This window comes from Dama dama, chromosome 9 (genome assembly GCF_033118175.1).
Source record: "Dama dama isolate Ldn47 chromosome 9, ASM3311817v1, whole genome shotgun sequence".
In the NCBI taxonomy this organism is placed as follows: Eukaryota; Metazoa; Chordata; class Mammalia; order Artiodactyla; family Cervidae; genus Dama; species Dama dama.
The window spans coordinates 10158010-10174747 of NC_083689.1; the positions used below are offsets into that span (position 1 = coordinate 10158010).

General features: G+C 50.5%; 2 protein-coding genes across 2 annotated transcripts; both read left to right on the top strand.

Annotated features, from left to right (window-relative positions):
• Positions 1 to 303: 303 nt before the first annotated feature.
• Positions 304 to 4215, top strand: NXNL1 (nucleoredoxin like 1). Its single transcript, XM_061149533.1, has 2 exons — positions 304 to 629; positions 3885 to 4215. Exons 1-2 carry the CDS (start codon positions 304 to 306, stop codon positions 4213 to 4215), a joined length of 657 nt encoding a protein of 218 aa, XP_061005516.1.
• A 6413-nt stretch (positions 4216 to 10628) lies between these two features.
• TMEM221 (transmembrane protein 221) lies at positions 10629 to 16498 on the top strand. Its single transcript, XM_061149175.1, has 3 exons — positions 10629 to 10948; positions 13452 to 13537; positions 16029 to 16498. The coding sequence occupies exons 1-3, from the start codon at positions 10629 to 10631 to the stop codon at positions 16496 to 16498; spliced, it is 876 nt and encodes a 291-aa protein (XP_061005158.1).
• The last annotated feature ends 240 nt before the right edge of the window (positions 16499 to 16738 follow it).

Consider the following 16738-nt stretch of genomic DNA (forward strand, 5'->3'; position numbering starts at 1 on the left):
CCTGAGTGCATTCAGTAAGATTCACTTATCTTTTTACATCACAATTGAATAAAATATTTTCACACCTGCATCTCAGTCTGACTGGCTTCTTAATTTCTTCACAGCTGTCTCCTGAGACCAGCCCATGAGCAGCTGGCCCTCTGCCCTCAGAGGCAGCAAAGAATCAGGTCGAGGTTTAGGCAGATTATTGACGTCCTACACTGGCCTCTTAAGGATTCCTAATCCTGGGGCAGCAGCCAGCCAGCAGGCTCAGGGTCACACGAAGTCCTTCCACCCTGTCCCCAGCACCCAGCCAGAGTTGCCATGGCCTCCCTTTTCTCTGGCCGCGTCCTGATCCGAAACAACAGCGACCAGGATGAGCTGGACACAGAGGCTGAGCTCAGCCGTCGACTGGAAAACCGGCTGGTGCTGCTGTTCTTTGGTGCTGGGTCTTGCCCGGAGTGCCAGGCCTTTGCACCCATCCTCCGGGACTTCTTCGTGCGGCTCACGGATGAGTTCTACGTGCTGCGGGCAGCCCAGTTGGCCCTGGTGTACGTGTCCCAGGACCCGACGGAGGAGCAGCAAGACCTGTTCCTCAGGGACATGCCCAAGAAGTGGCTCTTCTTGCCCTTCGAGGATGACCTGAGGAGGTGAGACAAGAGGAGAGGTCAGGGAGGGCTTCCTGGAGGAGGGGCTGTTTCTGCTGAAAGTGGTGTTAGTTGCTCAGTCATGTCTGACTCTTTGCAACCCCATGGACTGGAGCCCGCCAGGCTCCTCTGTCCATGAAATTCTCCAGGCAAGAATACTGGAGTGGGTTGCCATGCCCCTCTCTGGGGGATCTTCCCAACTCAGGGATCGAACCCAGGTCTCCCACGTTGCAGGCAGATTCTTTATCATTTGAGCTACCCAGGAAGACTATCTGTTTATTGGTGTATCTGTTCCATCTGGAGTTGATAAAAGCACCCTCTGTGGGCCAATTAGGACAGAGAAATCAGGTGTGGAGATGGGGGAGGGAGGGGCACCTATGCCCATTTCCACCCAGCTGCAGGGGAGTTTACCACCTAGCAGGCAGGCCAAACATAAAACCAAGACTCAAACATTCAAAGAAATACGTAATAACAAACTGCAGCAGTTCCAAAGGCCAAAGCCAGGGTGTCTTCTGAAAATAGAACAGGGAGACCTTGCTGAGATTTGGGAGTCGGGGGATGCTTCCCAGAGGAAATGGCTTCAAAGAGAGAACCCCAAAGACAGAGAGGATAGATAGGAGGGTAAGGAGTGAGGAAAGGGAAGGGTTTCCAGGCAGAGGACAGACACAGCACAAAGGCTTGGAGGATTTCAGAGAAAAAACAGCCAGTTCAGGGAACACCCAGAGTAAGAAGCCAGCAGGCACCATGCATGTATGTTAAGTCACTTCAGTTGTGTCCGACTCTTTTGTGACCCCATGGACTGTAACCATGGGCTGTAGCCATCCTCTGTCCATGCAATTCTCCAGGCAAGAATACTGGAATGGGTTGCCATGCCCTCCTCCGGGGGATCTTCCCGACCCAGGGATCAACCCAGGGATAGAGTCTGTCTCCCGCGCTGGCAGGCGGGTTCTTTACCACCAGCGCCCACCTGGGAAGCCAGCAGGCACCGTATGTAGCAGTGCCCCAGATGTCACCTAATAAGTGGGTATGCGAGCCTCAGACAGCAGTGGAGCTGAGAGAGAGAGGTGGTTGGGTTCAAGCTTTCCAGTGAGCTGCCCGATAAACAGCGTGATCATTTGTGGCTATTTTAAAACTTTCCCCTTTTCTGCAATAAGACTGTCATTCTTTATTTTTTGGCTGCACCACATGGCATGCAAGATCTTAATTCCCCCACCAGGGATCAAACCTATGCTCCCTGCAGTGGAAACATGACGTCTTAACCACTGGACCCCCAGGGGAGTCTCAGACTTACATTCTTTTTAAGCCCCGCGTTTTTATCATGAAAAATTTCCTGCAAGCCGCACAGAGCATCCAAGAGAAAAAAAAAAAAAAAGAGAGAGATAAGAATAATTTCAAAGATACCAAAAAGTTGGAAGGAGCACACAATGAACCCCATGAAAATTATTCATATTTTTCTATTTGCTTTATCTCCACTGGTGTGAAGTTTGTGCTGAACATTTGAAGGTAAGTTGCAGATTTGGGGACATTTTACTGATCTCATCAGTTTTGTTACAAAACTTCGAAGTTTCTGGTCATGGAGACCTTTATCCACCACCCAAGATTATCAGAGTTTGCAAACTTGCTCACTCCCACAGGCTTCTGCAGCTGAGGAGGCTCCATTCCCCAAAGGGCAAATATCTCCCTCAGGCGGGGCAAGAAATGCCAACTACAAGGGCATCACAGCCAAACACTGACTTTGTTTGGGGCAGGGTCCTCTCAACAACAGGTGGTGTTAGTGGTAAAGAACCCGCCTGCCAATGCAGGAGAAAAGTCAAGGGCTCAATACCTGCGTTGGGAAGATCCCCTGAAGAAGGGAATAACAACCCACTCCAGTATTCTTGCCTGGAGAATCCCATGGACAGAAGAGCCTGGTGGGCTACAGTCCATGGGGTCACAAAGAGTAGGATACCCTCCCCCCAGGCAAGTAGCCAGACAGAGTTTCTACCCTTCCTACATACCAGGCTGCCATATAAAATACAAGATACCCAGGTGAATTCATTGGTGGTCCAGGGGTTAAGACTCCAAACTTCCAATGCAGGGGTTGTGGGTTTGATCTCTAGTCACAGAACTAAGATCCCATGGGCTGCATAGCCAAATTAAAAACAATTTAAAAAAAATAAAATACAGGCTACCCAGTTCAATATAAATTTCACATAAGCAATGGAGAATTGTGAGTATAAGTATGTCCCACATAATTCAGGGACATACTTATAAAAAGTTATTTGTTGTTTACATGAAATTCAAATTTGTTCACACAGGGTATCCTCTATTTCTAGTTGCTAAGTCTGGCAACCTATTCCTTTGGGATTTTGCAAGCACTATGTTTCTCTGTGTGAAGGCCAGGAAAAGGGCCACCCGAGAACCCAAATTAAGAACTGTGGATGAATGGGCCCAGCCCTGGCGGCCTTCTTTACTCTATGAAGACTGCATAAGATTCTGGCCTAAATGGGAGATGAAGTCTGGGGCCTCCAGTGGATGGCTTCTGACAGCCTTCCTCTCATCCAGAAAACAAAATCGAGTCCTTCCCACGGCCCTGCACTATGATCAGGGCTGCACTCCAATCTCTCCCGGACGTCCAGGCGTTTGCACCAGCTGAGCCCTCTGCCTGGGAAAGCCTTCCCCTGTTCTCCCCTTCCTCATCCTGCAGATCTCAGCTCCAAGGGCACCTCCTGAGAGAGGCCCTCTCTGACCCTTAGCCAGTTTAATATCTCTTTATGGAACTGATCAATATTTATTCCTTCATCCCATGTGCATTTTCCAAGCGTCTACTCTGTGCCCCGCACTGTTTCAGGAACTGGGGACACCCGGGTATAGAGACAGAAATCCGTGCCCCAGTGAAATTACTTTCTACTGTGGGAGAAAACGACAACAGGAGAAATAAACTATGCAGTGTGTTGGGTGCTGAGAGTCGCGCATGAGCAGAGAGAGAGGCACTGAATGAAAGGCTAGGTGTCTGCAGCATACAGGGTCTTAACCCTCAGATGTCTGGGGAGAGTGCTGAAGGTAGAGGACATGGCCAGTGCAAAGGCCCTGTGGTGGGTGCACAGCCGGGAGGCCAGTGCGGCCCCGGCCTCTCTGGGTTCCTCGGCATTCCCAGAGGCTGGCCTGGGCCAGCTGCACACAGAAGGCGCTCAGTAAGTACTAGGAGGAGGGGTGGAGGGCTCCTCAGCTCAGGATCCAGGACTAGGGTCCGATCGGACTGACCCACCCGCCCCGCAGGGACCTCGGGCGCCAGTTCTCCGTGGAGCGCCTGCCGGCTGTCGTGGTGCTCAAACCCAGCGGGGATGTGCTGACGCTCGACGCGGCCGACGAGATCCGGCGCCTGGGCCCCGCCTGCTTCGCCAACTGGCAGGAGGCGGCTGAGGTGCTGGACCGCAGCTTCCTGCAGCCCGAGGACCTGGACGACCCCGCGCCGCGGAGCCTTACCGAGCCCCTGCGCCGCTGCAAGTACCGCGTAGACCCGGCTGCGCGGGGCGCACGAGGCCGGGGAAGAGCGGGCGGCTGCGGACAGGAGGGCGAGGCCGAGGGCGAGGCCGCGGGACTGTTCTGACCCCTGGATGGGGTGGACAGGACGGGGGGTTCTATGATGAAACCCTCAAGAGGAAGGTTGGGGCGGGGCCGGGGGGAGGGGGAAGCCGGCTGTTCTGACCCTTTTGTTGGGAGGGAACAGAGAGGTGCAGGTCTGTGATGAGTCCTCTCCCCAACCCCCAAGGGTAGGTGGGACTGGGGGCTGGGGTTCTGTTCTGAATCCCCTGTAGGCAACAACACAAGGATGCGGGGCGGGGAGTGGGGTGCAGCGGGGGAGACAGCGATTCTTTGATGAGCTCTCATCTCCCCCTGATTGAGGGCTGGACGAGAAGGGAGCGACAGAGGATGAGATGGTTGGATGACATCACCGACTAGATGGACGTGAGTTTGAGCAAGCTCCGGGAGTGGGGATGGACAGGGAAGCCTGGCGTGCTGCAGGGCACGGGGTCGCAAAGAGTCGGATACTGCTGAGCGACTGAACAACGACAAACCCCTCCTCCCGGTAGTGGGCGGGACCAGAGTGGGGTAAGCTGTTCTGAGCTCCAAGGTGGAAGGCTGGCTGGCAGAGCAAGTAGAATCTCTGAAAAGCCTCACCGAGGCGGGAAAAGGGGACAGGATGAGGGGAGGGAAGCTCTCAGTGCAGTCTAGGAAGAAGAAGGATGTCCTCGGTGGCTCAGTCGTGTCTGACTCTTTGCGACCCCATGGATGTAGCCCGCTAGGCTCCTCTGTCCATGGGATTCTCCAGGCAAGAATACTGGAATGGGTTGTCATTTCCTATCCCAAGAGATCTTTCCAACCCAGAGAGCAAACCCACTGTTATCTCCTGCTTTGGCAGGCGGATTCTTTACCACTAGCACCACCTGTGAAGCGCAGGAAGAGGGAGGTTCAGTTCAGTTCAGAGGGAGGCGACCCAGTTTAAAGCCGAGCCCCAGGGCTGGGGATGGAAGTTGTCTTTATTCTGAGCCCAGCCCCAGGAGCCGAGGGGCGGTAGGGGTGGGGCTACTCTGAGCTACCCGGATGCGAAAGAAAGGCCTAGAATTGGGGAGTAGAGTATTTGAGGCCCACCCTCCAGGAGTGAGTCAGGGCGAGGGGTTGGGTAATGACATGGCGGAGAGAAGCAGGGCAGGATCTGATGGAGTTGGTTCTGACAACCCTTCCACCCCCACCCCCCACCCCCGCCAACAGATGGAGGGTGCCCCACCCCCTCCAACAGATGGAGGGTGGGACCCAGAGCAGGGCGGATGACGGAGGTTTCTAGGTGAGATCCCCCTCAGAATCTGTCACCCAGGGCCTGTCTTGGTTCTCCAGTGGCATGTCTGAGTCATATTTTAAAATATTCAGAAATATCTTTAAGACTGAAGGAGGTGAGATGGTTAATAGTTGCAAAAGGGGAAAATACAAACTAAAATCGAATGATGGTGCTGAGAACGGCTCGCCCATCACACGCTAAATGAGTTGTTCACATATTTCATGTGCAAGCTTACAACAATCCTTTAACAACAGATTTATCGTTTACACAAGATGCAGTTCCATATTTGGTGTCATGTGCGCGGAGTCCCGGACTTACAGCGAGGGTTCAGTCTTCCTGTCCTTGGTGAACCCCGAGGATTCCCCGTGGGGGGCCAGGGGGTGGGGAGACAGCAGGTATAGATATCAAAAACGCCAGGCTGGAACACTTCCTGGCTGTGTGACTATAGGACAGTCCCTCCCCCTTTCTAAGCCTCCTTTTTCCCTTCTGTGCTAAGATGCTCAGTCGGGTCGGACTCTTTACGACCCCATGGACTGTAACCCTCCAGGCTCCTCTGTCCATGGGATACTCCAAGCAAGAATACTGGAGTGGATTGTCATGCTCCAGGGGCTCTTCTCTACCCAGGGATCCAACCCTGGTCTCTTAAGTCTTGGCCACTGGCAAGCGGGGTCTTTACCACCAGGACCACCTGGGAAGCCTTCTTTCTTCTGGGAAATGACAATAAGATGAGGTTCTACCTGGCAGGTCAGCCAAGGAGGCAGAGCTGGAGCTCGCCCAGCGCACGAATCTCTGCAATTTGTCTCTGGCGCCGCTTGGCGGCGAAACGTGTCCTCTGGGTGGGGCTAAACATGCAAATAAATGCAATCCACACCTTCTCCCAGCTCCCGGAAAGGGTAAGCGGGGAGGGAGTTGAGACTCGGATTGGGAGACCCTAGAGGCTTGGGGGGAGAAGGCAGTGGCAACCCACTCCAGTACTCTTGCCTGGAAAATCCCACGGAAGGAGGAGCCTGGTGGGCTGCATGCAGTCCATGGGGTCCTGAAGAGTCGGACACGACTGAGCGACTTCGCTTTCACTTTTCACTTTCATGCATTGGAGAAGGAAATGGCAACCCACTCCAGTGTTCTTGCCTGGAGAATCCCAGGGACGGGGGAGCCTGGTGGGCTGCCATCTATGGGGTCGCACAGAATCGGACACAACTGAAGCGACTTAGCAGCAGCAGCAGAGGCTTGGGGGCTGGACAAGTGCTTCATTTCATGCTTATCCCTAACCCCTAGTCTCCAGGGGAGGAGAGGCCACCTGTTGCTGAAAGTTCACCCTGTACTCTCAACCCTGCGGTCCTTTTGCCCATCAGGCACTGGGCTGGGGGCTCAAGGCTCACAAACTTTTCCCAGAAGACCCCCAAAATTTGAAACCTGAAAAAAGATAAATGACTCCCCAAATTGGAAAAAAGACATGGACATTCAAAACCAGTGGGATCTATAACATTTCTGGAAAGGAGTACAAAGCACTGGGTTTTATACAGCTAGGCTGTCTGTGATGACTGTGTGACCCAGGGAGTCACTGACCTCTCGGTGCCTCAGTTTCTTCTTCTGTAAAGTCTAGATGATGACTATGCCATCTTTCAGGCCTGATACATTAAGACAGGGACCTGGTTGCATCAGGCCATGTAGACCTCAGTTACCCTTTTATTCTGGATGTAGCAGGAATGTGTTACCTTTGAAACCTTTTTCAGATTTGATATGTCAAACTTTACAAGAATTCCAGAGTCAGAGTACAAGGCAACCCATTCATTCATGTCCTGCAAGCCTTTATTGAGGACCTACTATGTGCTGGGTGCAGATCCAGACACAAAGGGAACACAGCAGTGGACACTTGAAGTAGACATCCCACGGTCCTGAAGCAGCTCTTCTCACCCCCACCCCCAGCCACAGATATCAGGAAAGTGCACGGCAATGTGCTGCCAGAGATGCAAAGTGCTGAAGGAAGGCAAAAAGACAAAACAACCCAAATGAACAAAGGATATGAAGACACACTTCTCCAAAGAAGATATGCAAATGGCCAACAAGTGCATTGGCCAACAAGGACGCATGACATCCCTGGTTATTATGGAAATGCAAATCAAGATCGCAATGAGATACCCCTTCTCATCCTATAGGGTGGTTATAATAAAAAAACAAAATAACAAGTGTTGATGTGCAAATCAAGAAATTGGAACCCTGGTGTACTATTGGTGGGAATGTAAAATGGTTTCAGGGTGTCTGGTGCTGGCATTGTGGAAAGCAGGCAGTTCCTCAGTAGCTCAAATATAGTTATCATTATAACCCAGCCATTCCACTCTGGGTATAGACCCAAAAAGAAAATGAAAACAGGGACTCAAATTGTTCCATGTACCTGTTCATAGCAGCACTATTCATAACCAACCAAAGATGGAAACAACCCAGATGTCCATCAACAGATGAATGATAAGCTGAATGTGGTCCATTCATACAATGAAATATTATTCAGCCATAAAAAAGGAATGACCCACGCCACAGTATGGATGAGCTTTAAAAATCTTAGGCCCAGGGAGAGAAACCAGACACAAAAGACCACGTATTGTCTGGTTTCTTTTATATGAAATGTCCAGAAAAGACAAATCCGTAGAAGACAGAAGGTAGAATAGTGGCTACCAGGGGCTGAGAGAGGGGGAATGGAAAGTGACTGCTAATGGGGGTTGAGGTGGGGAATGGAAATTCCAGAACTAGATCGAGGCGATGGTGCACAACGTTATGTATGTGCTAAAGACCTCTGAATGGTTCGCTTTAAAATGGTTAATTTTATGTCATATAAGTTTCAGTTCTATTTTTAAAATTTAAAAATAAATAAATATGGAGAAGGCAATGACAGCCCACTCCAGTATCCTTGCCTGGGAAATCCCATGGACAGACAGGCCTGGCAGGCTACAGTCCATGGGGTTGCAGAGTTGGACAAAACTGAGCATGCACCTTCTTTTTACAGCTTACATAGGGGGGAAAGAAATTAAAAGAACATCCATGAATTTATATATATATATATACATATACATATATATTTATACAGAATTATCCATGGAGTTCTGGAGGAATCTTCCATGTCCTGGGGGTTATAGGCAGATACTTGGACTTAATACCAAACCTAGGAGCTAAGCATGTGAATTGCAGAGCTGCAGTCACGATTAAATGGTCAGTCTCATTGTCCTTGTTATGCTAAGGTAACAGCACTGGTGGAAATGGGTGGAACTCTGAGATAAGGGGGTGGGTACATTTAGGCAGACATGAGGCTGCAAACTGCATACCTCTAAATTGCCCCAAAGCTCCTTTGCCCAAGGAGGCGATCTTTCCCCAGTCTCTGAAGCAGTTAACCTTGCTCTGCACACAAGTGTCTCAGTTGCTCCACCTGGAATAGTTGCCTTCCAACCCAGTAGCTAGTCTCCTTAGGGCCCCTGTTTGGCCACTAATAAAAGCCAGTTGAGTCATGGTAAAACGACAGATCATCACAAATTTAGTTAGGTGGTGATAAAAAAAAAAAAATCACAATTCTAAGTGTGGTATCTCTTCTGGAGCAAATTAACACAGCACCAGGCACCTGATAATGGAACTACAGACTTGGAGAATACTTTCTTCTTCATTCACATTGCAACCAAATCAGAATAGATTTGCATTTACCAAGCGGGAACAAGAGCATAAACTTTATGGTTGATGCCTCAAGGCAATGTCAGTTCCTTTGTTCCTTATCGTAATATAGACCTTCAGTTCAGTTCAGTTCAGTTGCTCAGTCGTGTCCAACTCTTTGCAACCCCGTGAATGGCAGCACGCCAGGCCTCCCTGTCCATCACCAGCTCCCGGAGTTTACTCAAACTCATGTCCATCGAGTCAGTGATGCCATCTAGCCATCTCATCCTCTGTCATCCCCTTCTCCTCCTGCCCACAATCCCTCCCAGCAACAGGGTCTTTTCCAGTGAGTCAACTCTTCGCATCAGGTGGCCAAAGGACTGGAGTTTCAGCTTCAGCATCAGTCCTTCCAATGAACACCCAGGACTGATCTCCTTTAGGATGGACTGGTTGGATCTCCTTGCCCCAAATATCTTGAAGAATATCCCACAGAACACCATACCGGTCCATTACATGGAAGACATACTGACAAACCCTGGTAGACAGGAAATAACCACTCTAGATGCTTTTGTAATTAATATACACATATACAGAGATATATACACAGACACTTAAATATGTATTTATTTTGTTGTCAACTAAAAGAAAAATGCACAATGTGAGAGTTGTGAGTTAAATTTTATTCAGGGTCTTACTGAGGACTATAATCTGGGAGACAAGTCTCTCAGATAGCTCTGAGGAGCTGCTCTGAAGAGGTGGGGGAAAACTAGCTTACATGTTTTTCTGTTAAAGAATACATGTAATCAGAGATAAATCTTGATGAAATATTACTGCTACTCACAAAGAACAGATGTTTCAAGTTCATGGTTATACTGTTTATCTATGTATGGGAAGATGTAAGAAGTAGGATTCATTAGAATTCTTCTTGAAATGCAAATAAATAAATAAATAATAATAACCCCCCAAAATGTGCCGTGGGAAGAACAAACTCTAGCAGTGAAGACGGGTGTGCTGCGTGGAGAGGAGGTCCAGGAGGGCCTCTCTGAGGTGGTGACGTCTCTGCACAGCCTTGAAAGAAGGTGAGCAGAGGGTACATCCCAGTCCATTGCCAGGTAGAGATCGGGTTGCAAAGTGAATTATTTAAAATTTTGTGCAAGTTTCTTTTCTTTCCCCCCAAACAACGATAAAACAGGCGCTTGGAGCGGCGGGAGGGGGAAGGGGGACACTTTAATGAGTTTAGTGGCCCTGGACACAGCCGCTGTGCGCTTATCCCACGTGGGGCCGCCCCCGCCCCTTGCTGGCCACGCCCCTCAAGAGCCCGGAGGCCGGGAGCTGGCGCCCACAGGGTCCCCAGAGAGAGAAGACTTCGTCTCTAGTTTTCCCAGCGCTTCCTCGTCCCCACCGCGACTGGCATCCCAAGCTCTCTGTGGCCCTTCCAACTTTCAAAAACCGCCCCCTTCTGGACCGCCGAGGGCCCTAAGACGCCCCTCAACTGCCCTGCCCCCTAAAATCTCTTTGATTCTCCAGCTGTCCCCCAGGCCCGCAGGACCCCTCCGATGGCCAGGTCGTACGGCGGCCGGGTGCTGGCCGCGATGGTCTTGTTGGGCATCCCCGCGGCGGTGCTGGCGGCGCTGGGCGCGCAGCTGCTGTTCCAGCTGCAGGCGGGCCGCGCGGAGCTTCGAGGACCGCGAATCGACGGGCTGGGCCCGGAGCTGGGCGCCGGCCCCCGACTGCCGGAGGACGCGGCCGGGGCGCTGCTGCCGCTGGCCGCCGCACTCTCCGCGCTAGCCCTGGTGCTGGGCCTCACCTGCCTGCTGCTCGCCGCGCTCTGCGGCCACCTGGGCGCCGAGATGGCGCGGGGACCAGGCTCTAACAGGTAGGAGGGCCGGCCCCACTGCCTGGCTGGGGCCTGGACGGGCCCAGGCGAGCCGCTGCCCTTCTCTGGGCCTCAGCGTTGGGGAGAGCTTTCCTCCCTCACTCCCTCCCTTCATCCGTCTTTCCCTTCCTCCTTTCGTCCATCCATCCCTCCCTCTCTCCTATATTTGCTGAAAATTTACAGCAGGTACAACTGCTGCTGCGACTCCCCATTTCACAGATGAGGAAACTGAGGCTCAAAGTAGGCCTGGAGTCAGCTAGCCCCAGTGTTGATAGCACTTGTTATTTAATGGAACCCTAAGCTCTAGGTGCCTCTCACATTTTGTGATTAGCGCAGTGAAGCCCCCTGAACGGCTGGTACCCCTTATCATCCTCCTGTTTAGTCTCAGACAGGGGAGGCTGCTCTGTCTATGCTGCTAGGATTGGAAGGGAGTGGGCTGCATTTGAACTTGAAGCTGATAGAGCCAGGAACCTGTGCCCTGGCTAGGGGTAGGTGTGGGGGTGGGGGTAGAGTTCCTTGTCAGGCACCTGAGCTCAGGGAGATGGGCACAGGGGGTGGGGCATTGCATGTCGAGTGAGGACGTTCCTTGAGCCAAAGACTTGGCTGTCCCGCCCTCCTGGGGGAGGGGAGCCAGGATCCTGGCCCAGGCTTCCATAGATTTGATCAGATGGGCACTTCCACCACTGAATCCCATCCAAACCATGCACTCTCTATCTGCTAGTTCAAGGGGGTGCTGAAAAGCATGCATTCTGTCAGTTTACAAATATGTGTTGGGTGCCTGCTGGGGGCTGAGACCAGCACTGGGTATTGGGGACTCAGCAGGACCCAAGTGGGTCTGGACCACCTTCCTGGGGATGCAGATAATGAAGAAGAAAAATAGATCAATAATGTCAAATGGTGATGAATGCTGGAAAGGGAAGAAAATGAGGTGATGTGGTGGAGCAGGAAAGGGTAGGGGTGAGACCAACCATCATGGGGATGGGGATGAGTCCTACCATCAAGGGAGGACTGAGCTGAGACTTGAAGAAGGAGAGGAGGCCCAAGATCTAAGGGACGGTGATCCAGGCAGAGGCACCAGCATGTACAAAGGCCCTGGAGCAGGAATGAGCTTGAAGTGTTAAAGGGGGATGGAGGTGATCGATGTGGTTGGGGTGGGAGTAGATAAGGGAGATGAGGGCCAGGAAGTGGAAGTGAGAGGTACTGAGGTTTTTTTTTTTTTGCTACACCATGCAACTTGCATGATCTTAGTTCCCTGACCAAGAATAGAACCCGCACTCCCTGCAATGGCAGTTTGGAGTCTTGACTACTGGACCGCCAGGGAAGTCCAAGAGGTACTGGATTATATAGAGGTTCCTGTGCTCTGGCGAAGGTCTTAGGTTTTTACTCTGACTGAGAAAGCTGTGAGTCAGGAGGGGAGTGATCTGGAGTAAGTGGGTTTGAAAGAACTCACTCTGGCCACTGTGCAGAAAAGGGGTCAGGAGGGGAGTTGGCAGAAAGACCAGGGAGGAGGCCATTTCTATGGTACTGGTGGGAGGTGAGCAATGATGGAATTTTCTTGATCTCACAGGACTGGAGAAGAGCGTGCACACAGCAGAAAAACTTAGCACAGGGCTGGGTTCAAAACCATGTCCTCAATTCACACAGCTCTTGGGAATCTCTGTTTCTATTGCGGCTGATAACAAATTAGCCTCAGTTTCCTCATTCCCAAATAAGCTTATGGTCAGTAAAATAATGGAAGTCAGATGCCTAGCAAGTGTCCATATGCAACAGCTGTTTCATGAATGTTGGATGTTTTAGTGGACTGATGTATATAAGTAGGTTGTTTTCCCTTGTGGCTCAGATGGTGAAGAATCTGCCTTCAATGCAGAAGACCCAGGTTCAGTCCTTAGGTTGGGAAGATTCCCTGGAGAAGGAAATGGCAACCCACTCCAGTATTCTTGCCTGGAAAATTCCATGGGCAGAGGAGCCTGGCGGGCTACAGTCCATGGGGTGGCAAAGAGTCAGAGACGACTGAGTAACATTTTCACTTTCACTGTATTGGTGGGTTATGGGGGAGGGGAATGGAATGGATGACGACTGGATGGATGAATGGACAGATAGATAGTTGGCTCGATGAATGGTGACTGGGAGACAGATGATGGATGGATGGGTCAGGGGTGGGAGATGGATGGATGGATGGTGAATGACAAATGGATAATGGATGATAGTGGCTGTTTAAATAAATGGGTGGATGGGTTAACACAGCACGGTTAAATGGATGGACGGCTGTATGGTTGGATACATACAGATGGATAGGATGGATGGATGGATAATAAATGGTGGTGGACGGTAAAGAATGATTGAGCAGGGAGGGAGACGGATACCTGGGTGGGTGGATGGTTGGGTCCTCATATAGATCTCCAGTTCCCCAGAGCTGGATCATTCTCCCTTCCTCTCCTCCCCAAACTTCTTCCACCAGTTCTGCCTCCTGAGTCCATTTTCTTCCTGCCCTCCTCCCTGCCAGGTCTGACTGGTTTCTCTATGACTGCCGCCTCCTCAGACATGTGGCTCTCGGCCTCTTCTGTTGCGGGGTCTCCGTCTACTTGGCAGGTATGCGCTCAGGATAGAACATGGGGTATAGGACCCTGAGTTGGAGCAGCCAAGGGTAATGGCCCCACAATTGGGGTCAGCTCTGGAGCCAGCCTACCTTTTTCACTCTTGGTTCTGACACTTGTGCCCATGCCTGGCATCTGATCCCAGTGGGGATTCCATAAATGGTGGTTGTCTTCAGAACACTCATGATTCATCACTTGTCTACATCTGGTTTGAACAAAAGTTTCCCAGTCCTTGCTGGTTTCTGGAGATAGTGTTTCACAGGTTGGCCTTAACAAAAACTGTTTTGATCACAAATATCAGAATCCAGCTTAAGAAGGGCTTAAGAAAAAAAAAAAAAAATGCCCCCTAAACCAGAAATGCAATTTTAAATCCCCAAATATGAAGCAGAGTAAAAGCTAATAACCTGGGTGCCAGAAGGACACGCAGTCTTTCCTTCCCTAGTTTGTAACTCTTCTTTGATCACCCACACATGCTGATAAAGAAATCAGATCATCACATTTCTTTGAAGAGACTGTTGACATCTTATATTTTGTTCTAATCTTGAAAAATATGTTGCTGATTCTGGAGACTCAGTGTTAAATCATCCATAGATCTCTGGTAGCCCTATAGACAACCTGTTTTACTGGAATAAAAAAAAATCAGCTTATTGAAAAACAAGGGATTTGCTGTTACTATTTTTTCCCTTAGTACCACAATAGAGAAATAGAAGTTTAAAAGATATATTTAAAAGATTATTTATGAAATATGAGCTTAGGGTTTATTGTGGGAATTTGTACACACAGGATAACTAACTGTGTATCACTCCTGTTGTTTGACTTAATAAAATACTCTGGATGTGGGGTTTTTTATTAAAAGGAGAGTGGATGGAGTGACTCATCTATCCGAAAAGATCAGGGGTTAGTGGTTTCAGGTGTGGCCGGATCCAAGCACTCAAATGAGGTCAGAAAAAAAATGCTTCTCACTTCACCTCTTCACCCACTGTGCCCTGAGAAAGAAGTCTTTATCTGTAAGCACTTTCAACATAGTACCTATGACCTCAAGCCTTTTCAGGGGCTGACAAAACTGTTAGAGACTTGGAGAATAAAATATTCTTGTCCTAAAATACACAAAAACTCACAACGGGCACAAAAACTATGTCAGCCTCATTAAGCATTAAATGAAGAATTTGTTCAGCTCCCATTTATATTCTTTTTGAGGTTAGGTGACCTCACTTAGCAAGAATTTCCAAGCATGTCCAGCCAGTCATTCATTCATTGCTAACCAGAACCAAAATAATAATTATAAAGACCTTTTAAAAATGTTTAGAGCAAAAAAAGTCCTTGGCCTCGCTTTAATATGCCAGACATAATACAGTGTGGCATGTTCAAAAACAAGAGTGCAGAGCTGGAGAAAACCTAAAAACAGCCCACAAAGTGCCGAGAAATCCCCCACCAACTCTGAGCTGCTCTCCTTTTTTTTCGTTGTTCAGTTGCTAAGTCATGTTCGACTATTTTCGACCCCAGGGACTGCAGCACACCAGGCTGGCAATTCCTTAATTGCTGCCATAAAGAAATTCCCCTATCCCCATAGTCCAAGCAGAGGTCCCAGGGCTGACTCTGATTGGCTGAACTTGGGTCATGTGATAGCCACGCACCAATCACTACAACCAGGGGAAGCAACACCCTGACTGGCCAAGACTTAGGACCATATACATCACTGATGCCGGGGAAGTGGGTCAGCCCTCCTAGCCCAGTGAACAGGGTGGGGTTAGGGACTGGACCAGCACCTCTCAATGCAGGCTGACTCTGCCCCGGAGGGGACCCTGGGCAATCAATATCTAGAGACATTTTTGGTTTCGTGATAAGATGGGGGAGGGTATACTGGTATCTGGTGGGTAGAAGCTACTAAATATCCTACAATGCACAGGATAGTTCCCACCAAAAAGAAAGGTGCCAACTGGACATTGGATAGGGCCACAGAGGACCAGTCCTTGAGGTCAGGTCGCCAACTGTCTTATTGTTCAGATAAGCAAACTGAGGTCAGAGAGGGACTGCCGTTCACTCCAGGTCAATCACAAGGATTCCAAAAGTCTGAGATCTGGGTTGTTTCAATCGTGGTTAAGTACACATAACACTGGCTTCCCTGGTGGCTCAGTGGTAGAGAATCCTCCTGCCAAACAGGAGATGCGGGTTCGACCCCTGGGTTGGGTAGATCCCCCGGAGGAGGAAATGGCACCCCATTCTAGTATTCTTACCAGGAGAATCTCATGGACAGAGGAGCCTGGTGGGCTACAATCCATGGGGTCACAAAGAGTTGGACATGACTGAGTGTCTACACACATAGTAAAGTAGGTGTGATGATGACATATTTGTCAGGTGTGGAAGGGTTAGATGACTTAGTCTATGTGCCTATCATAATGTATAGTTTTCTATAATTGCCTTCCATGTGGGGAGCTCTCCCAGGGCTTGGGGATCAAACGTTGAATAAGAGCCGTTTCCTTCCCCAGCACTGTGCATCTACGCCCTGCTGCTCTTCGAGATCGAGACAGGTGCAGCAGCTGCCTCCATCCTTGGCTTGGGTGCTCTAGTCCTGATGGCAGCACTGACCCAGACTCTGCTCCAGGCCGCCCGGACCGCCCGCCGGGGCCTCCATGAACTGTCCCCACCACACTTTGAAGATGACCCTGTCCGCCCTGCTGACGTCTCCAAGGCCGGCCCCAGGGCTCAGCCCCAGCAGGGTATTCATCACTGGACTCTCTACTCATCCTTCCCTAAGCTGGGGGACTCCCTCAGACCCATGGTCACTGACACAGCACCTGCAGTCATGGGAGGAGGCCGGGAGAGCGGCCTGCCTGCATCCCGCATGCACCGGACACTGTCTGCCAGTGAGGGGCGCTGGGGAGAGGTCACACATGAGATGCGCAGCATCCTGGGCCACAGGCCAGGGGGTTCAGGGAAGGACTCCACCTTGGTGTGAGCCCAAGGATCAGGGATAGAGACCGAGTGTCAGGCAGCAGGAAGAGGACTCTTGTAGAGATAGCTCCAGGCTCAAACACAGTAGCAGTACAACTTGATTTCTCTCTCAGTTCACGGCATCTCTGCGTTTTGTCCTCAAGGTTGCCTCATGGCACAGAATGGCTGCTGGGGGTCCAACCTTCACCTCCTCACTCAGAGAGAAAGGCAGAGGCCAGGACTGACTCAGGAGCTTTTGGGAGTC